Here is a 23,108-nt window from a genome sequence, read left to right on the forward strand (position 1 = left end):
CTGTCCTAAATAATTTTGATCTAAAACCAAATGCCACCCATACAGCTTCAAACTCCAGGGCTTCTCAAGAGATTCAGACATGCTTCTGGAGTGGGGGAAGACTAAGACAGGGTTAACCCAACCAGTAGCTTGTGTGCTGCTATTAATATATACAAAGCACTTATGCAGTACCTGTTACTGCAGTGACAAACATCAGGTTATTTTTAACAGCTATACCAGCTAGGGTGTTTGGTTTTGTCTGCTCAAAATCAGCCCATATGCCTGACAGCACCAGACCATTCTAGCTTTTTGTAAAAGGCTTTACTGACTCATTTCAGTTTGTGAAAGGTTGACTTTACAGCAAAAGACAAGGTCAAACATTAACAGGGTATATTATCTCTGCACACATATCAAAGAGCAATTATACAGTCACTTCATACACAAAGCAAGATATTTACTCAATTGAAAGGCAAGAGACATCTGAGCAACATAAGGCAGAGCTCATTAAATGTTTGCTCTTCTTGAAAGTAAAAAACCTATTTCATTTCTATTACATCATTTAAATTCTCTCTGAAGGAGCCAGCTTTGCTATTAAGAAGTTGTACTTGAACAACTGTTTTCAAAACAGTAGTTCCAAGACAGCACTAAAGGAACAACGATGTGTTTATTTAACTGTTCTTAGCTCTGGGACTGCCTTCTAAGTTAGGCCGATGAGCTTGAAGTGATGACTGATAACGTGACTAGAAGATGGATCACTTACAGCCTTCCTATTTCACAGAACTGCTGACTAATATGCACTCACTACTCATAGAAGTGCATCTACTTCCAAGAAACAGTTAAGAAAACTATTCTGAAAGCGTTAATGAAAGATCTGTGGAAGGTCACAGTTTGACCCAAGAACAGTTTACTAGTCAAGGCTCAACTACTGAACAAAGTCACAGATGTTATGTTTGTGCACCTGCTTCAGAGATTAAAGACGATAGTTTAGTTTGCTTTTTCACAGTTAAATTAAAAAAAGTAACCGACTTTTTTTCTTTTTAAATTCGGATCTGTTACCAAGGCTGCTGAATTCTATAAACCCCTTCTGAAAAGGCCAACTGGAAATTAATCCTACCATTTGTTAAACAAATTAGGGAGATGCAATGATATACTAAAAGGAAAAAGTAGGCAAAAATACTTGTGGCTGAAACGGGCACTTGACAACATTGTACAGAATGCTGCACTTAAAACAGTGCTGAGCTGCGGACACTGCTGGGTGCTCTCATGCCCAGCTAGGACTCTAGAGCACTTCATACAGCTAAACACTTGTTTCAACCATCCACCACTTCATATATTATTCAAATCAACCTTAAAATGTAGTCATTTTTCCTCAATTAGAAAGACCAGTGTTCAATCAGTCTGTCTAAATATAGCAAGAGCACTCTGGCAGCCTATACTAGATAAAAAGATCCTACAATTTTGTGAGAGTTACCATTTTTAAGAGAGCACTACGGAGAGCGGGGCAGAAACAAGAAGAGATATGCAGTGTGATTCAGGGAGAAGAATGTCATTAGCTTGAGGAAGCCCAACAGTTCCCAAGGTTTGCTGTATTAGAAGAACAAATCAACAGAAAGCCTATAAAGCTAAAGGAATGCTACTACCAGACAAGAAATACCATTAGTTTCAACATTAGAATGGTCACTCACCTTCTAGAAATAGCCAAAAATTTATAAGCACAAGCAGCTGGCATTCTCCCAAAGCTCTGATGAACGCCTTAACTGAGCACTGGAGTCAGTTTCCTTCCAGTTTTTACAGAGCTCTTCAAGCTTCAAACACTATCACAACAAAGCAACTAGTAGAAGTTTGCATGCTCTAGAGCAGAGACGTCCAAAGCAGTGTGTGTACAGGGAGTGTGCCAGCTGACCCACTGGGGGTGCAGGAAGAAAATACTTTTTGTACCATTAAAAAAATAAAACTTTTCTTGGTATGGTGTTTATTTCACCTTTATCTCATTCTTTTCTCACTTCTGTTTTTGTGCATGTTTTATGATGCACATAATATGTTAGTACAGTAGGACATACATGTATTTTTTAATAAGCTAAACACTGAAGATACATGCTTAAAACCTTTTTTACTGAGAGGGGTGCATGAACAAAAAAGATTTGGCAACAACTGCTTTTGAGCATCCAGAGATTTTCTGTGGTCTTTTTAGTTATTTCTTGCACAAAAAGAACTTTGAAAGAGAATACAAACCTTGTCTATCCTATTCTTGTAGGAAAAAAGGAAAACTTAAGAAAAAAAATTACCTCAGATTGCTTCTCATCAATTTTTCAACTCTTAAATTCAACACAGAAACAGGTTCCATAGCATAGATGCTATTCCTATCACTTGAACCTCTAAAACATGCAGAGTTAAGCAAAATCCTTAACTGGCATCTATTCAGCAAGGCTAGTTTCAAGTATCCTTGGCAGCAAGTAAGATTGTTCCCAGCTACAATCTGTGCAAGGTATTCATTTTAGTGCAACTACAAGATTAAGATATAGGTCAACTCCCACCCTGAATACAAATCTTCTTTCCTGTCTCCTTGCAATTGCTGGCTAACTATTTACAAAACTTACTCTGCAGCAGTTCCTCTGTAGGAACTGAGACTCCCTATCAGGCAACAAGTTCAGGGAATGTTTTTCAGTTAGGTGAGTAAAATCGGAAGGGTCAGGGAAAGCCACTGAGCACTGCCTTTTGAGAGAATAGGTACAGAAGTTCCTTATGTGACTGTGCTCATTTGTCCTACCCATTAATGAGACAATATGAAAACCTCCACCTATCACTGAAGTTAGCCATGGAAGCTGCAGGATAATCAGAGGAAGAATCACTTCCTCTCCTCAGGGAAAATGAGAGAATTTCTACCTCTTAGTCTGCAAACAAGGGGGAAAAAAACCAAGAATCAAATAATACCAACAATCATAAAAATAAGAGGTTTTTTTCAACATTCTTAGGATCAACAGAAGACATAGAGGGCCATCACTGCTGTGATAAGCAGAAGATAACCAATTTCAGTGGGAACACACACAATTACCAGTTTCAGCTGATTTTGCCGATTCCTCACAGACTCCTTAGTATTCCTTCCCCAGCCTCCAATGTTCAACTTCTCCATAATCTGTATTAATATTATACCTTTAAAAAAATAGCGCCCAGTTCTTTAGGCCTGAGTTTTCATGTGTTCACCTCAAGTTTTCAATAAACTGATTTAAGCAAAGTTTACCACTATAGACTTAGGGTTTAAAGCTGTAGTTAAAAGACTCAACACTAAAAAAAAAAAAAAAAGAAAAAACCCTCATTAAAAACATCTTCTGAAGTCAGGAAATGTAATACTTGAACCATTTTACTCATCCTTCTTAAAACCCCTCCCTTCAATGTATTCACATTCCAGATGACTGTTTCCAGACCAGCCATTAGGAACGAACAAGTATTCAAGGAAGCATTTAGCACACAGTCTCTATGCTTGTACCAGACTCTAGTAGAGAAAGTGATACTGTAACAGTAGGAAGTCAAAACACTGATGAAGTTATGATGACTTATTTTATTTCAGAATGATCCTTGACAAGAATTGGAGCAGGAAAGGTCTTCCTGCTGTAATCTGCTGCCAGAAGCTGGACTCTGAACACCCTCTCCTAATTCATTCTGGATATTAATGAACAGTTTTACCTCTTAGTAGAGATTTCAGTATGGCAACAGCTCTTAATCCTTCATGTACCGTACCATGTGCTTTCTTGGGCCTGCTGATTGTACTGGTTCAATTGACTCTAAACATATGTTTTTTAAAGGCTGAATTAAGGTATTGGAACGCCATGTTCACAAACACAACTTTATGATAGTGGAAGAGCAATCAACACAGAAGAGGTGCACGTACTCTTCAACAAGCCCTTAATTTTGTCACCTACCTTCCACACACACAACAGATGGTTCATCTGACTTGAACAGTCTCAGCCCACCTTAGCTTTTTTATTCATATACACTATCGGTGAAATCACATTATTCACAGTCTGGATACCAGCCTCTGGCTTCAGAGATCTTGTCTGTATCTTTTCTACAGCTTGGGATGTCCCCTGCTGCCTTATAACATTACCTGCAAAGCTCCTATAACTGTGCTTGACATCAAATCTGAACTCCAGTAACATAACTTGAAATTTCAACTTCCTACTGCGTACATGAAAACGAACCCCAAACCACAGATATTACCTCTGAAGAAAACGTAAAGTTCCTTTCCTAAAATATCATTGAGAGCCAAAAAGAACATCCCCAGCAGCACCAGATAAGGCTATTAAAGGAGTGCTTTCTACCTTAAGAAACACGATATAAATGAACACACTCCACATTCCCCCCACCCACCCAAGGGGGAAAGCAGGGTGTGGGAAGTAGAAACCCCAGGAAAGGAAGTGGATGACAACATGAGAAGCACACAAACCCCAAGCTGCGTAACAACAAAAGAAGCAGAAAAAAAAAAAGTATTACAGCGACATAACGCAGGCCCCAGAAACGCCCTATGTGCATTCGCGTGAGAAAAGTGTTCTGATAACGCTAACATCAGCATTATCAGCTCGTCAGCACAAAAACAGTACTAGGGAGGTAAAAAATGTGTCATTTCGGGTTTGAGCACGGTCAGCGTTACAAAGGAGGGTCCTAACGAGCTGTTTAAAGGCAGCAGCCAGGTTAAACAACGCGTTCACCCCCGTCAGGCCTCCCAAGCAGCCCCCGGCGCGGCCAAGCCAGTAGGCACAAGGCGCGCAGGAGCCCCCCGCCCCCGCTACTCGCGCCCACGCAGCCGACCGCAGCCCAGCTCCCCGCTCCCCTCCGCCACCTCCGCGCCCCGGCGAGGACGGAGCTGCCCCAGAGCCCCCCCCCGAGCCCCAGCGAAGACACCGGGTCCCCCGCCGCCCCGCAGCAGGCCGTGGGGGGCGCGGCCGCCGCAGGCTCGAGCCCCGCGAGAGGCGGCACCCCGGTACTAACCGGCCGCGGCCAGCCGGCCGGCCCACAGCGCCGCGAGGCACAGCAGCAGCACCCCAAGGCACTCCCGCCGCCCCATCCCGCCGGGCTCCGTAGGAGCCGCCGCCGCCGAGGGGCTCCGGGTCGGGCTCCGGGTCCGGCTCCGGCTCCCTCGCCCCGCCCACCGCCCCGCCGCCACCAATCCGCTGGCCGCGCTGACGACGGACTGCCGGCTGCTCCCCGCAGCACACGCAACCGGCCGGGGAACGGCTTGCTCTACATGGCCCGCTCCGATTGGCTCGAGGGAGGGACGGATCGCCGGTCACGCCCTCCTCCTGGCCAATGGAATCGCACGTTCCCCAGCGAGCACGGGCCACGCTAGCGCGCCCTTCCGAAACGACGGCGCTGATTGGCTCGCGCGCCCGTTCCTACAACGCCCACAGAGCCTTGCAAGGGCCGCGGCGCCGCCCGTGACGGAGTGACGGCTGGGTGACGCGCGGCGGTGCAGAGACTACGTCACCCACAATCCCCCGCGGCCAACCGCGCAGGGAGCGGGTAGCGGCCCGACCGGTGGCTGCTGGCAGCGCTTGGGAGCGCGGGGACGGGGCAGCGGGGGGGAGCGTCCGTGTCGGCGTCCGCGTCGGCGGGGGCTGGGCGGCCCCAAGGCCAGAAGCGCGGCCTTGCCGAGGCGTGGGGGTGTCGCAAGGGGCCGGGCCGGGGCCGGCGGGAGGCGGGGCGGGAGGGCCTCTCACCGGCGGTGACCAGCAAACCTTCCCCTCGGTTGGGTCTTTCGGCTCGGCAGGCTCGCTGCGGGCTTCATGACACAGAGCAGGGGAAAGGTCGGAGCTGTAGCTGCAGCCTCTCTTGTGGGGCACCTGGAAAGGGAAGTTACAGGTTTACCTTAATTTACTGAATCTTATCTTTCTTTTCTTACAACATTTTTATATCTGTCAATAGGTTTCTGTATCAACCATTTTTTCCCCATGGAAAAAGCAACAGGGAGCCCTATTTCAGGCAACAGAATTCCAGAACACACTTTCTTGATTAGGTGCATGGGAAGCAGCAGTAAATTAAATATTTGTCTAAACCAGCACATCTGAAGCATGTGGAACTCACAAAGGATATAAGTCATTGAACTTTCTCTTCAGAAAGGTGTCAGCTCTGGGAAGGGGCTGAGGACTGTGGGATGCAGCTCTGGGTCTTGTAAGAATCGTGTTTTTCTCTAGGTCAGTTAAAAAGCAACGACAAACGAGGAAGGGGAGCCACTGTCCCAACCTGTAATGGACTGAAACATGACCGTGTAATAAACGTTCCTGCATCCCAGGACTGTGCTATCAGACAATGCTGTGTGGAATTATAAAATGGATTTGTAGAATGCTTTCTAAATAGTGTTAAGCCATCTCATCCTTAGAGTTCTACAGTTGTGGTCTCTGCAGGGTGAGAGTAGCCCCAGTGGCTGTGGTTTTTCCCATGGGAGAGAACAGCAGAATCTGTGGAACGTGCAGTCCCACCTGGGGCTGGCTTAGGGGTTTTCTGCCTGCTGGGATGGGGTCTGCAGGCTGGGGAACGCTTGTACGGCTTCAGATGGGAGGCTTCTGAGTAGCATGCAAGGCGTTGCACAGATTTAGTAAGTAGTTCTGGTTCTAGTTAGGAGAACGCTAAATGCTAGTCAATTTTTTCCTAGCTACAGTACAGCTGTGACAGTGTCCTTCAACCTGGGCAAAACCAGGCTGCGCTATGGTGTGGGAGCACTGTTGTTTCCATACAGGCCTGAAGGGGTTTCACCAGAGTGGCTCCCTGCCCTTGGATCAGGTCTAAGTTTAACCTGTGCTGTACTAAGGAGAGCAGCATTAAAGCCCACCTGTTTGCTCCCCTGAGTGGAGCAGCTTGGCAGGGCTGGCGTGAAAACTTTGCCCCAGCGTGGGAGGCTGTTGGCATCTGCTGGGCTGGGGCTGGGGCTCGGTCAGGGATATGGTGTGGCGTGTCAGGTGTGAGGGTGTCTCGAAGCTCTGGGGCTGGCCATGAGTGCCGCGGTACCACAGCTCTGTGGCAGTGCCTGTGTTCCTCTGACTGAGGGGTGTCAGGTGCTGGGGTGGGCTGCCTAGAGCCCGTGTGGTGCTCCCAGCCCTGGAGGCGTGCGGGTCTTGAGTGAACAAATCCCTCCTCAGCCTGATGCAGTCAGCGCTTCTGTGAGCAGGGGTTGGACTAGGTGACCCCTGGTCTCTGATAACCCCACACACACAGCTTTAGATGTAAATTTGGTTAAGTGGAATGGAGGAAGAAGATGATCAAAATAATGGGGGGAAGGAGATTTTTTTTTTTCTGAATTAATTAATCATCGTCCAAATAAAAAAAATCAGATAACATTGCAGACTGAATTAATTCCAATTAGTTTAGTATATGCTGTGCTCTAATAAGAGTGTGGTAAATTTATTGCTGCCTTTCCATTTATGTGGGCAGCAGCAGCCAATAAAATTCCCATTACTTTTCTTAATCAGTTTTGCATTTTCATCTATGAAGTTTTGAATGGAAGCTTAGGTATATTTGTTGTGTTCTTCCTCTCTATTCTGTGCCAAAACGTGGTGGTCTTTTGTACACCAGTCCAAGTGAACAGTCTAACAGTAAGGGCTCAAACTGTGTCCTTTGTGGTTTAGGTAGGCTTAGGTTTACTTTCTCAGTGTGTTATCTAAATTTTCAAGAGGTTTTTGAACTGGACCTACTTAAAAACTGCCTAGTACCTGTATGGCTTGATGAAATATTTGTTGTTCTCCAGGTAAGAGAATGGAGGTGTGTGAGTTAAGTTTTGAGTAGTTTAATGATAAGCATGATAACTTTCTGAGTATTTCGTATACTCTCTTGCTTGTCTTCTGTCTCTCTAGCTTGAACACAACTTTCTCCTTTACAGCAACACTGTTTTTTACTGTGATTGTGGAAACTTTCTTCTATGACTTTTTTTTTTAATGTAAAACTGCAGAAGTGGGAGAGGTATGAAGCTTAGTACACTTTGAAGAGCAATTTCCCAAGAATCATTCTTGCAGAATATTCTCATAAATTTTTTCAGCTTGCTTTGAAAAAAAAGGAGCCACCTCTCAGGGAAGACTTCTGTCCCAAAGTACACTGGCTTTCTGACAAATTTTTCTAACAGATTTTTCTGACAAAAAGGACACATCTTTCCTTGTTTTTTGTTTTTTTTTTTTTTTATTAGAGTGCAAAATATGTAGTTAGACTAAATTTCATAGCTTTTTAATGATTTTTTTGTTTTTCTTTGGTTTACCATGTGTTTCTAGAATTTTCTGAGGAAACTAAAAGGCGAACAATATTCCTAAAGCTCCATTGTTAATGGCTGCAGGAGGGTTATGATTCTAGCAAGACTTGTATGCAAAGTAAGAGGCACAATACAAATGTTAATTAAGCAACCTGAGGGAGCAAAGGAGGAAATTACCAAGCTTAATATCACCTGATCTGTGATAATCGTGTGTCCAATCACAGTGAATGAGGGAGAGAAGCAGTGATGGGGAGAGGAAGGAACATTCATCCATTTTATGTTAGAAAATAAGTTGTTGGCATGGCTTTTGTGAGGACTCAAGTCAAGAGGAACAAGAACGATGTAGTTCTAAGAGCTGTCAGCCAGTCTAGACCAGGAACAAATTGTGGAGGCTAATTAGCTAACATAATGAACTACCAGCATTTGCATGAACAGAAATGGAGATAGCTCAGTCCTGTTTCTCCTCTCCAGCTGGTAAGGGTTGAAGCTCATTAGAGATAACATCAGCCCTGGCTCTCTAGCTTCCTGAATACATCCACATTCACAGATCTCTCTAATATCAGACAGGGCTCTAATTTTCATGCCTAGACCCTTGGCCCTTACCCATTAGGCAGGGCCTCCCCTACTTACCAGGTAGTCTGGCTTGATGTTTAGTATGCTCATGCACTGTTCTCACATGTACCCCTTGCTTGTGCATCCCTCAAATATTAGATCACCAGATGGTGATCTCATGTCCATTCATGGACCCTGCGTTCCTTACCTGGTTACTGACTCAGACCTGGAGTCTTTCCAGATACAGGTCTTCTACTTCCTGGCTAGTCCAGCTTAAGGTTTACTAGCAAAGTATGTGTATGTGTACACATGCATGTACACACAGTTAAATTCCCTAGGGAAATACAGTCTCTCCAACTGCTAGCACTTAGACCTATGGGCCTTGTGAGCCCCAGCCCAGCTCCAGTTGCTGGCGCTTAGACCCAGCAGCATGTACCCCACTCCCAATGGTGCATGTTTGCTTCCCCAGTTGCTGGCACCCAGATCTCTGTGGTATTCTGGTCTCTCTATTGTTGGCACCTGGATCTACAGGCCTGGTGACCCATGGTCTGTTCTCCTGCTGCTGGCAACTGAACATTGTAGCAATCACACAGGATAGAGTGAGATTACAAAGGCAAGGTCAGTAATAGGATTTAATAAAAAGGTAGGATGTGCTATGTTGATCAGGTGTAGGGCTCGACAAGTGTCCCATGTTTGTTCCTCTGCTATCCTTATCCCTCACTTCCCTTGCCTTTGTCACTTCCCAGAAAGATCCCATAATTTTTAAATTACCCCACAAGTTATTTCTATTATTCGATATTTTTGGTACACTCCCACCAACCCCCTCAAATATCCCATCATACTCACAAACCCCTTGATTTCCCGCCCACACCAGACCTGCATAGTTCTTTTTAACAGCCTGTCAATCAATGACTGAAGAGTTCTGGTCTTTGTCTACCTTATTACCTGCTCATTAACGTTTGTGTGTCTGTTTGCTTTATTGCTTTGTCCCTTTCCTTGTTGCTTGTTATTTCTGTTACACTGAATAGTCCTCAGCCAGATAGCTTAATGAAACAGATGCTCTTATATTCTACATACTCCTACAGTGGCATAGAGAAAAAAACTCTTGTTTGTTTAAGGTCCTGGAATCATGTTACTTTTTGTATTGGTTCTGGTTTTACCTCTGCTATTGAGTTACTGCTGTCAGTTGCTTTTTTTACTGCTCATTTTCTCAAGGGAAGAGCTCCAGTTATCTTCAGAGAGATTTCCTATAGGATTTAATGAAACCTGAGTATTACATGCTTACCAGAGTTGTAATGTTATGGTCCCAGGGGCATGAGTTATTTGCTTGTATAGATTCCTTATGTCTCTGAATTGAGCTACAAGCTTTAGTGCTCTGCCTAGTGTAGAAACCTTCTGCAAGGACAGTTGGTGTGCTTGTACTAAAAATAATGTTATCCAGTTGGCTGTGTGGTCAAGGTGCTGTCTTCAGATGACAATGAACAGCAAACACAAATGAGTTTGCAGTGTGTTACAGCATCACAAACACCAGCCTACTCTAGAGATAAAGTGTAGTGACATCAGGCCAATCTGTGTACAAGTCTGGAGAAAACATAGTATTTATAATTTAAAAACGAGTTTAATTATTGAAGTAATGCTGTGTAAAATCAGTAGAATTCTATTCTAGCCGCTACATTTCAGAAGTTGGACAAAATGAGGAAAATAGTTTTATTTAGAAGAAACATAGTCTAAAAGTTAAGGGTCTGTAATTGGAAATTGCAAGAGATAGTCTGTTCACTTTCTGTACTGCTGCACATACATGTGAATTTAGGTATTTTAGAGTGTCTTTGACATTATTTCCTGAGAGGTGTCTCATTAATTGCAGTGCAGATACAGAAGGAAATTGAAACGAATGTTGTATGCAACCTAAAATTTCATACACATTGTACTTGCACTTACGGATGTAACAGTGTCAGTTATATTAATGGCAATTTCTAGAGTAACCTGAATTACCTTAAAATTAGAAAAGCTCAAAGGGACTGAAAGCCTTCAAGGTAAAACAGGACAAGATAACTACTACAGCATGGACATGGTTCAGGGATAAGTAGGACCTGGATGCGATGTGTTCCTTTTCAGCTTATGAGTCCTGATCCAAAGCAAGAGCTCTGGTCAGCGATCAGGTGAGCAGGCAAAGATGCATGCAGGATATTCGTTATGGGAATAGGGTTGGGTATTAACTGGGAAACTTCCCCAGTGCTGTAATTCTGGGGAGAACACAAAGCCAAATGAAGATGAGTGCCTCTTTGAGAACGTCGTATTTTGCTATATTGACTGCACCCTAGCCTTCTGTGAACTCTTGGGTATCTAATTTGTGTTTACATTGTGCAACACTGTTATTTCTGAGGCTTTTTCAGAGTTAGCTGGTAAGCATGGTTATTTACTATTCATAATGCTTTGCTTAGAAAATTTGAGTCATTCAGCTGGAAAAACAGAAAACAATCACAAGGTTTAAACTATCAATCATAAATAAACAATCTTAGCACTCATGCAGGGTGTAATTTATTCAGAAAAATGATTCAACAAACTCGCAAATAATGAACATGCTTGGGGGAGTCTTTTCTGAGGTTATTCATGAACAGGAAATGGTAAAAACTGATCAGCTGTATATATTTAGAAGCATGTATGTAGAAATAACTTACATTTAAAAGAACCTAAGACCTGATAGAGTAAGAGGCCAATATTCAGGAGAGAGGTCAACCCACTCAAGGTTGGTTGAAGCGTATCATCAGAGAACTAACTAGTAGGGGGTTGGGACTGAGGTTTACAAGTTGGGCTCTGCTCCTTAGGAATGGAATAGCAGCACAAGTTTTGCCAAGGGATATTTGGGATGGTTTTGAGGAGGACTTCCCCACTGCAGGATTAGGCTGTTGTCATGCCTCGGTTCTGTAGCTGCTGTGAGTGAGGTGGTGTGACTACTTGTGTGCCCATGGTGCAGAATGGGCCACTGGACTATTGAAAAAGGCAAGATGAAAGTCATTGGTTGCTGGCTAGATGTGCAGCTGTATTTCATTGCTTCCAGCAAAGCCTGCGCCAGTCTTACCTTGCCACCAAATAATATTGTCACTTTGATTCACACAAAGTTTCTCCTGCCATGAGTTTCATTGTCTTCCTCTCTCACGTCAGGCCCCTGCTGCACTAACAAGCTGGCCTGGCCTGCTCACAGTATTCAGACATGATTCTGGTAGTAAAAGCATGTGGTAGGGAGCAGGGAGTAAAATCAGGTGGAATGTTGTGCTTTTTTATCTTTGTTTTGGCTGTGAAAATCAATGTTCAGTTTAGTAAAAGCCATTAAAAAGGCATTTCTCTGATCAAACATCTGAGACTTGAATAAAAGTTGGACTGTTGTCCCGGGAGGGTGGGGTAGGGGGAAGTGGTTTAGTGATCAGATGTCTAGTGAGAGAATAATGAGAGTATCAAACCTATTTTATTTTAAATATATTTCTTTTGGTGAAAAGGCCGTTCTCTCTAATGGTTTAGCTGCTTCTGTTTATGGTTTAACTGTAGTTACCAGTGTAAGCTGCAAAGTGAGGGAGTCTGGCATTGCAGTGTGTGTGTGAACTTTGGTTGAGTTTATACTGATTTTGGCATTCATGAATTCATATAATCTAATACAAAGCTAAGCGACTTCATTTTCACTGCATGCCGCTCATACGCTTGAGAGGCAATTTTACATCCTTTTTAACCAAAAAAGTCTCACGGAAGAGAAATAGAAAACTCAAGGACAAAAGAGAAATCAGTAATTGAAGAGGGAGACGAATAAAGGAAACAGTGAGGAAAATGAGAGCAATAATAGAAGCGTTTGGGAAGAGGATGAATGGGGTTGAGGAATGATTGCAAGAAACAGAACAACATGGGAGGGGATTGCTGTAAAAAGCTTTCATAGGAGAGACTGCCCATCTGTTTCCATGTGCAGATTTGTGGTGTTGGTGGGGAAGATAGGATTTACAGAAGCTGTAGCTTTCCACTGCTTGGCGTCAGCAAGTGTGCCACAAGATCCTGAGTAGCATGGCTTGGCTGTAGCTCTACAACAGTCTTTGAATTATCTTTGATAGTTCTCTGAATCTGTGAGTTTTGTGTGCAGTGACACTAAGACAGATTGAACATTCATAATTCCTAGGAAAAGGATAGAATATAAAAGGGAATGTCGGTACAAATCTTTACACAGTTCATTCACTGTATCTTAAAAAAGATATAATAGGACTTAACAGAAGGTACGCAGGCACTCGGGATGTTCAGAAAGATAGGCCAACTGCAGCGTGAGAGGAAACTAAATGGACTGGAACTTTATGTCTTGGGAACGAGGCAGTTGAAAAAAATTATTAAAGGTTTATGAAATCACAAGTAGTAGGGGGAAGATATGTAATGATTACTCGCCATTTCTAACACAGGAGTTCAGCAGGTACCCAAAGGAATGATGAGCAGGTTTAAAGCTAGAGGAGGGAGTCCTTTTTCACCCAGTGTGGAATTAAGGTTAATGGAAACCCTTTTTCCCCTGCTGAGTTTTTGTAACAAAGTATGAAAAAGGTTGAAAAGAGCAGGTGTGTTGTTGTTGCTTAAACTTGATGACCTGCATCTGGTCTTCACCGTAAATAGTACAGACTTCTCTGATCATAGAAGGCTGGAAATGACCAAGACAAGCTCTATTTCTGATATTTTGTTCCTTAGGCATTTTGTGCAAGCTGTTGCTGAGGACAGGGTATTGACCTCAGTGAACAGTTGACCTTGCACAGTACGGTTCTCTGTGTATTCGTGTATTCTCAGTGTGTTAGTCTGTTCCAGATGATCCTCCTCGACAGCTAAAAATTCTAATGCTGTTGAGCCATGTGCACATCAAGTTGGACAAATAGGTCAAAATAAATAGTGACATATGAGATCTGGGATGCGAGTGTCAAATCAGGAAGTAAAGCCTGCTCATGATGTCTATCCTTAACTTCAAGTTCTTTAATCGCCGCTAGTTTTTTTTTCAAGGGATCCAAGAGGTAGCAGTAAATCAGAGGCTGAAACAGGTTAACTAGTCCAACCAAGAGCATGCAGCAAAGATTCACAGTCTTTTTACATGTCTGTTATAAAAAGACAAGGGAATAGAGGCTTGCCATAATTTCAGCTGGCTACAAAGTGACGTTTCTGTAGTTGATTGAGTAGAACTTCTCTAACTCATAAACTTTAGGATGGCATGGAAATTAATCATAGCAGTGGAAGAAGGGAGATAGCCCAAACTTACTTCATTAAATATACCTCTGATAACTATTTTATGTATTTGTTCCTATCATATGGTTTCCTTGGATACTGTAAGTGTGATTTAAGTAAAAATTGTCATCAGCTACAGGGATGATTTCCCCACTGAAATGCATCAGTATTTTGGGATATTTTCACATACCACTATTTCTATGCATTCCTTAAAAGCAAGGGATAAAATACACTAAATGTCTTAGTGAAACACTAGGTGAGGTTGGGGCCTGAGGGATGGGGGGACTGAAAGTAGTCACAGGTAGGTTATAACCTGTATGAAAAAGAATTTAAGTACCATAAACCTGAGGGTGATGGTGGCCTTCAGTATTCCCTGTTTGTTTATAGTCAGATAGTGCTACTTAGCAGTAAATATTGGTCTTAATGACCTTGAATTGCAAATTCAAGGTTGATAGTGGTATGCCCACACAGAACTTCAGTAACTCTGCAAATGGTAGCTGGGATCCGCATTATGAATACCTCCTGAACAATAAAAGCTGAAAGAGTAACTCAGTAGTGGAATATAGTAGTGGGTGCTAATCCATGCTGTGGCCCATGCCACAGGTTCAAAGCTTCTATTTCAGATTATTGCAATAGGTAATGTTTTCATAACATATGGATCCCAAGCATAGCCAAAGCTAGCTATGTATGCTTTTGATTTTGCATTCATTGGAGTATAGACACACTTAAGAATTTGGTTGTTTGGTTTGTTTTTTCTCTGGGGGCTGGGGAGGCACGCAGTGTTCAGATCCTGTATGGAATGCTCAAACTGACTTTTGGTCAGGCAAGCTGCAAAAAATGCATGACCATAGCTTAAAATTAATGATACTTTAAAAGGTAATTGTGGTATCATCTCTACTTGCTTTTGGCCCTGTTGAACGATTCATAATGTTTTCAAGCTTTGCTCTATAGCTGCAGTGGCTAGAAACTTTAAAATAGTTAAAAAAAATTCAGGATGCTGAAGCCATGAAAAACCAAAATCAGGACTCAGTAGTCTGAACGACTAGTAAGCAGGTATTCTTTATTGCAGCACTGGACACACAGGGGATCACTCCTCCTAATGTGCATGTCCACGCAGGGTTAGCTGCGTAACTTATACAAGCTTTACATACATATTCATTAGCTTTCCCAAGAAAAGACACACATATTGATTAATTTTCTGTGAACTCATTATCATATGCAAATGTCCTTTGCACATGCCTGTTGGTGTCTCCGGGTGGTCGTCAGGGGTCTCTGGATGAAGGATATACTCTTTTCTACACTGTGTCTGCTAGTTAACGTTCACTTTTGCGCAAACTCAGTTCTGAGATCACATATATACTGTCCTTGAGGGATAGTCTGTTCTGCTTTAGTTTTCTCTGCAGTTCCTTATCTTTATGGTTCTGTGTATCTGCTTTTCTAAGGTCAAATGTCATTGTAAATTTGTTTAGGAGCTTCTTGTCTTGAAGCCTTTCTGACTCCCCCAAAGCAACAAGTTTTAGTCACAACAGTTCTAACTCTATCAATGCTAGTGTCAAAGGCTTCCAGCAGCTGGAGATTTATGATACACAATTAATCTCTTCAGATTCTGATGTTTAGGCAGGGGTTGGAATCCTGAATCTGAAGTTCAGGTGAAAAAGGGAAAGGAAGGTTTGAGCCAAATTCTGTGGCTCATGTTTCTGATACTATTTATACTTTTTTGCTAGCGAAGGCAATAAAAATTGTGGGATTACCAATACTGGGGAATAGTGATGTCCTGCATATTCTTACAGAAGATGTATATGACCTTAACTGGCAAAGCATATTTAATTGGGGGAAGTAGAATTCATCTTCCTCTCTTACCAGCAATAGTTCTTGCAACTGCCAATTGCCTGATTAAGTTTAGAAGGATCTCCTGTGCTCATAGTTTCCCCTGTATTCTGCAGGGACTTTTTTTCTTATGGTAGTATATTCTATGTAGGTCTTCCTATATCTTTTTGTAAAAAAAAGTATTATTAGGTGCAAAGCAGATCATTCTAAGGTATATGCTATCTCATTAAGGCTAAGTGCCCTGTCTGCCACCCCACATAATCTGGAGAATTTACAAATTCATGCCTCAGTGAAGAAATCCAATATCTCTGGATAAAGTATGGAAATGTTCTTTTTGTTTTCATTTAATGGACTTCCACTGGTGTCTGAATAAGGTAAATAATACACGGATGCTTTTGCCTACTGGAGAATGACAACTGTATCCCCTACCAAGCAAATGAGTGACAACATTAATGTGTACATGTCGCTGGTCCATTTTAATGGCCCGTAATTTCTGTAACAATCATGTTAATTTTGACTGAGACAGAGTTGTGCCAATGAATCAGGCACATTTTGTATATCTAGCATGTTCTAAGGAGACAAATTAAAGCCAGCTGAGATCCGGAAGACACATAGCTGCATCATTATAACACTGCTCGGCTTCATAAGCATGGCCTTCAGTGAGGTCATTCTATTATGGTTACACAGCTTTTGTCTTATAAGTGGCTCACATTTCTGTTTTTCAAAAACAGATGCTATGTCTATAAGAGACAGTGGGGAAATAAATTGGAATTAATTTTGCTTGTTGCTGTTTGCCACCTCATAAAATTTTGGGCCTTGTTAAAGGACATACAGGTGTCACAAATAGCTTTAGAGCTATGGCACTCAGGTTAAGGTACTGCATCAGAGATGATTTGAGTTATTCACCTCTTGCCCCAGGAATTTGAGCTGGCCTACAGATTTCAGAAGGGCAAGCATCCATCACGCAGTGGATGGGCAGATGATTCTCACAGTGGGAAGGAGTACAAACTGCACTTTAGATTTTTTTTTTTTTCCTTTGGTGTGATTGTGAGCCTTAAATGTTTGGTGAATCAGTCTTTTCTGACTCGATAATGTTCCCCCTGGACAGTTGCGCTGGTTATCAGCTTCCTTCTGTCACGGCCTTGGTTTTTGTCTGCTGAGCTGCTCTGTAACCCACAGCATGGAAAAAAAACAGAGTTTTGACAGAGCTCAGTGTTCCCTTTACAAACTTCAGTACACTCAGCTATAAACTGACTAGATTAGAGATCCAACTATCCATTTGTTGTGCAGGAGGGAGTGTTGCAGTTCAGGTTTAAGAGTAATTTTCACTTCAGCAGAAAGCTGTCTTGACTGTCGCTTCTGCCATACGTATCACTTTAAGATCAGCAATTGGGCATCTTTCCTCAGCAGTGCCTGTTCTAAACATTGGGGTAAAATCATAACAATTTAAAGAAACTCGCTCGGGATGTAAACTGGATTTGTCCCGAATTATACGGGGCTCCTCCCTACTGAAGTTCTCACTTAAGTTTCCTGCTAGGAACTAACCTAAAATACCCAAATCCAGATAGCTCAAAGCTTATGAAAGCTGTGCAAGTCGGACACCGCAAACAGCATTTGAAGGTGCTTCCTTTTGTATTTATCTGTAGGACGGCTTGTTCCCGCCCCGCGGCGCTGCGGCGTGCGCGCCTGGGGCCGGTGAGGTGACTTTACCCGCCCAGCGCGGCCGGCAGCGGTCGGCAGCCGCAAGATGGCGCCGGCGCCGCGTTAGCGGTGAGCTGCGGGCCGTGGATCCCCAGCAGCCGGGTAATGGCCGCGGCGGCGGGCCGGGCGGGTTCGCGAGCGTTCACGTGGGTGGTGAAATCAGGACGTGGCTGGGCGGAGCGGAAGGGTTCTGCAGTTAACCTCACCTAAAATTCTGAAAATCCAGCGGGTTTTGAGGGGTTTCCATTGTCGATTACACTTATCAAGTGTCCCTTTTTCCAGTGTCTTAAAACATCTTGAACACTGCTGCTGTTAGATTGTGGAGTGCTGTTAGCTTCAGCAAGGGTACTGCTACTTGGTATGCCAAGAAATGACAGGAAAAGCTTTTCTGGTTCAGAGTCTACCTTTTGAGAAGTGTCGCCTTAATCTCTCAAGACTTTCATTGCTTAACTCAGAAATGGCATTAGTAATGCATCCCTTCTTTACTGAACAAGAACTTGCTTGTGGAGCAATATTCAGATATTTTAATAATGAGGCTGTTTAAGTCGCCAGGTAAACACCACAAAGAAAGTAAATGCAGGGCAAAATTAACTTCAGTACAGTAAATAATGCATAGCATCATTGGGCATAATCTGCCTCACTGAGTTGTGGAATAATAGCTGTTTTCTTCATAATTCAGAGACTTAGACATTTTAATCTCTGAACATGTTTCAAGTGTCTTTATCTTACTTCTGGGACTGGGAAGTATTTGCATCAAAGACATGGGGAACAGTTTATCCTTTTGTGGTTCTACACTTTTTCTTTACCTTGACACTTTTTTTTTTTTTTTTTTAAATCCAGATGGGGCTGACTTCCTTTGGTAACTTTATTTTCACTTTTGAATTCTGAGCAACTTCTGTCTTAAAAGAATTTTATTTTGAAAAAGCATCCTTTTCTGACTCGCGACTGAAAAACAGATGAATGTGTAATTTTGTGTAACACATTCCAGACTAACTGTTGCTAAGGCTTGCTGTCTAATTTAAAACTGGTCTTTTAGACTTGCTGTAGATGTAGCTGAAGCTTGATGTTATGAGTTTGTCCAATTTCAGTTTTGTGATGATTAGGGTTAATTTTTATCTCAGATTTTATCTCTTCGTTTGTAGTTGTTTATTGACTGCTGAAGTGAATCGCATATTGTGAGGGCCAAAATGGATCAGCATCTAACTTATACTGTACCTGCTGAAGAAAACTTTCTGGTTTTTTTTTTTTTTTTCTTTAAAAGAAATAAAAGAAAGGCCTGTGTGTGCTGCTCTTTTACGTGTGGAAAATGCAGTATGGGTTTTCAAATTAACTGGACCGTATGAACACTTGTTGGCTATTTGTTTCCATACAGCTCTAGTATGTGTTCAGTTCAGATGCTGCAAAGAACTGATTCTACACCTGGCACCACCTGCAGCACTGTCTGATTTCAGCTTGTGTGTCATACATGGAGAGGAATTTTGGGTTACTGAGGTTTTGCTGATAGATGTTTTAGAGGAAAGATTGGGGAGGGGAAGAAAGCCCTGTATAGTTTAGGTTGTCAGTTCACCCTTTCATGGGGAAGGATTCCATCAGAATTTCTCATACCAGTAAGTGGATGGATGAGCAATGAAACATACAGTTGATTACCATGTGTAGCTGTTTTGTTAGTTTTTAAGCAAAGTAATGGTTTACTATTTCAGCATGCAAGAATGTTGGGTTCTCAATGGAACAAACAGAAAGGGAGAGAAAAAGGCAACAAAAGAATACAGTTATGTAGATACTTTCTTTATATATAATGTACTGATGCATATACCTAATAATAAACTCTAAACACAGCATGGGCAGCAAACAGGAGGAGCTGGAAGCCATTGTGCAGCGGGATAGCTATGACTTAGTCACTTAGATAGGACAAGAGGAAATGGCCTCAAGCTGCATCAGGGGAGGTTTAGATTGCATATTAGGAAATATTTCTTCACTGAAAGAGTGGTGAGGCTTTGGAACAGGCTGCCTAGAGAGGCAGTGGAGTCTCCATCCCTGGAGGGGTTCAAAAAACATGTAGACGTGGCACTTCAGGTCATGGTTTAGGGGGCACGGTGGTGTTGGTTTGACAGTTGGATTTGATGACCTTAGAGGTCTTTTCCAATCTTTATGATTCTATGATTCTAATCTCAAGATAGCACTGTTAATTTATATGTATTTTCTAGTATTTTATTCTGTGGCACAATAAGGTAGAGATACTGATTGATATATTCTCTTTATATTAAATATCTCAAGACGAAGAGCAGTTCGAAGATTAGAGTGTCTTTGGGCATGAGTATTACAATAATACATTTTTAAAAAAAGAGAAATGAGAATATTTTGGGCTGTATAATTAAATGGGAGGCATTACAAACATGTCCTACACTTTTCTGGATCTAATGGACCAGAGCCACTTGAGTTTGTTTTCTCTACCAAGCTGAGGGTTTGTGCCTGAAAAATAGTGTAGTCTGCAGATTCCCTGCTTTAAAATCAAATTTTTCCAAAGTTTGTGGAGAAACAGCTCAGCTCCAAGATTTGTTCTTGTGCTGCTTTTGGCTGATAGAGTTAATTTTCTTCTTAGTACCTACTATGGGGCTGTGTTTTGGATTTGTGCTGAAAACAGTGTTGATGATACAGAGATGTTTTTGTTACTGCTGAGCAGGGCTTATGCAGGGTCAAGGCCTTTTCTGCTTCTCACCCCACCCCGCCACTGAGGAGGCTGGGGGTGCACAAGAAGCTGGGAGGGGACACAGCTGGGACAGCTGACCCAAACCGACCAAAGGGATGTTCCATACCATATGGCATCATGCTCAGCATGTAAAGCTGGGGGAAGAAGGAGGAAGTGCAGGATGATCGGAGTGATTTTTGTCTTCCCAAGTAACCGTTACGTGTGATGGAGCCCTGCTTTCCTGGAGATGGCTGAACACCTGCCTGTTGATGGGAAGGAGTGAATTAATTCCTTGTTTTGCTTTGCTTGTGTGTGTGGCTTTTGCTTTCCCTATTAAATTGTCTTTATCTCAACTCATGAGTTTTTTCTCTTTTACCCCTCTGATTCTCTCCCTCATCCCACCAGGGAGGGAGTGAGTGAGCAGCTGTGTGGTGCTTAGCTGCTGGCTGGGGTTAAACCACAACAGTTTTTTAGTTAGTTTAATGAGCTGAGCCTTGACTTCATGCTTGAACTGAGAGTGGCTTTTGTCCTAAGGTCTGATTAGCTAACCTGTATGCGTAACAGCTATGTTCCAAGGCCCAGTATTATTACTTAGTGGGTAACCTCATTAGATCAGAAGCCTCTATCCTTCCTTCCAGTCTGACTTGTAGACCAAGATGCTATTAGCTTCATAATCAGACACTAGACAAACTGCTGAACAGATACCCATTTCTTCCTGAAGTCTTCCTGATGAGTAGATTGCCATTACTACTTAGAAGTAGCTTGAAGCAAGGGCAGAGCTGCCTGCATAGCAGGAGCATTGTGTTAAGTGGTACAATATGAGGGTGCCATAAACCTAGTACTCCCACCTAGTTTATATAATTCACAGGAAATGGCAAAATTGCCTGTTTGTTCCATTCTTCTCTTGTGGATGTATATAAATATATAAATATATACAAACCTAACAGATACTTAGTCCAAAAATTAGCAATGGTGATAGAATAAAGTATTTGGCAACACAGGTTCCTATGATATCTGTGATATCCATGGACTAGCGATATAGACCGTAATTTCCAAAAGTGGGCTCCTGTAATTCTTAGCCTAGCCAATGGATAAGTTCCTAAAAAATTGTCTTGACATTCAAAGATCATGAGTACCTTCAGTTCTCAGTGTGAATACAGTTGTCTGACTATAGGACATCTAATTTGAAAATGTCAGTTATGTCAATCTCCCTGTCTGTAAAATGGAAATATTAATTAGGTTAAGATTAATACATTTGAAGGAGACTTTTGATCATTGAGTAACTTCATGGAAATATAATTATTATAAAGCCTTTCATGCATTAAAAATATCTTTTTATTTAGAAAAGTAGGTGTTGCTTTCAGACAAATTTTTTCCCTTATGCTGATGTGTTTATTTGTACTTTTGGCTAAGAAAAAAAGAAATAACAGATATCTGACATTGTAAAATTGAGTATTGTTTATGTGAATTACAAGTACAGATTTTGTTCATTTCTGTTAGGGTTGCTAAAAATCTTAGTTTGAGATTAAATTAGTGAGACAGATTTTTTCCAGGACAGAAAGCACCAAGTCAGAAAGCACTGTAACAATTAGCATTGTGCCAATGAAAGCCTGTGCCTTGGAGGCTTAGTGATGGGATATAGTACCTTTTAATTAGATGTCATGGGTTTGAATCCAGCTCAGGATAATTTAGTCATTTGGTATAATTTGGTTTAGAGGCCCATGCAAAATGAGTCTTAGGTCACTGTAACTGTATTTTTAATTATCTACAACCGCAGGTTTGTTGCTTCCTTAACTGTGTATGTATTACCAACAATAATTTTAACTTCTCTGAACAGACAATAAAATGTTAATATGAAAAACTTCTTACTAGCTGATAGCAGTGTAAAGAAGGACTGAACATTGAATGGAAATTGATAGCCTTCTTATTCAGATAGCTGGTATCATTAATACAGGATTAATACAGGGTGTTTCATTCTGCAAGAGTTTAATTATTTTGATCTTCTGAAGTGAGCTTTGAACTCTGTGAACTCTTATGCGATGTGAATAGTCTTCTGGAAATTCATGACATCACTTGTACATAAAAACAAAGTGTGGTGAATACTTTACTGGGTCAGATTTTATGAAAAGGAGCCCATTATGAGGAAAATATCTATTAGATCAGAAGCAAGTACAGTGTGCGCTTTTTTTAATATTCATGGGATCCATGCTGTCTGATGACTGATAACCCTCTACTTTTGAGATAGTGCAATCTTTCTTGAACTCTTCAGTTGTCTTTTTTTAATCTTCTACCGCTTGGTGAACCTTTTATATCATCTGTTCTACAATGCCAAATTACAGCAAAGCTTTCTTTTCTGTTTCCGCATCTAGGATTTGAACAATGTTTAGACCTTGCTTCTTCCTTTGTGTCTTTAGTTTTATTTGTCTTACAGAAAGCAGAGAAGTATGGTATTATGAAGCAGTCTGATTTGCATAGAATACCCAGTTTTATTAAGGAGCATTGTATCTAAATCTGGTTTTTACTGTATGCAGAATACTGTTGTCTCAGAGAATCACAGTCCTGATGGGAAAGGGATGTATTTCCATTGGGACTCATTCTAGGGAAAAAAAAAAACCAAATTCTAGTGCACTCAGTGATTTGCATGATGTTTTGAATCAGGTCGGAAATGTGTTTTGCATGTTACTACTTTTGAATACCTACATCTAGCACTCTTGTGGCTTGCATACGTGCTGTGCCCTGTCCTGGGTCTGGATTTAAGGATGCTTACTGAAATCATGACTGTTACTTATCTTCTGGGTTCAGGTAGCTCTGATCTAGAAATACAGCTAAACGGAAACTGTGCTACTTCTGCAGTCCAGATGAGAATGTTTAGAAGCTTTCCATTATTATTTTCAGGTCAGCTTTGTGTGGTTA

General features: G+C 42.0%; 1 protein-coding gene across 2 annotated transcripts in view; it reads right to left on the reverse strand.

Annotated features, from left to right (window-relative positions):
• Positions 1-5,119, reverse strand: part of SEL1L (SEL1L adaptor subunit of SYVN1 ubiquitin ligase) — a 35,517-nt gene extending 30,398 nt beyond the window's left edge. For both annotated transcript variants that reach the window (XM_075103650.1, XM_075103649.1), the window contains exon 1: positions 4,963-5,119. In XM_075103650.1, coding sequence (XP_074959751.1) covers positions 4,963-5,038 — 76 coding nt within the window. In that variant the 5' untranslated portion in view covers positions 5,039-5,119. The remainder of the gene's footprint in view (positions 1-4,962) is intronic.
• Between the last annotated feature and the right edge of the window lie 17,989 nt (positions 5,120-23,108).

Source organism: Phalacrocorax aristotelis, chromosome 9 (assembly GCF_949628215.1).
Source record: "Phalacrocorax aristotelis chromosome 9, bGulAri2.1, whole genome shotgun sequence".
In the NCBI taxonomy this organism is placed as follows: Eukaryota; Metazoa; Chordata; class Aves; order Suliformes; family Phalacrocoracidae; genus Phalacrocorax; species Phalacrocorax aristotelis.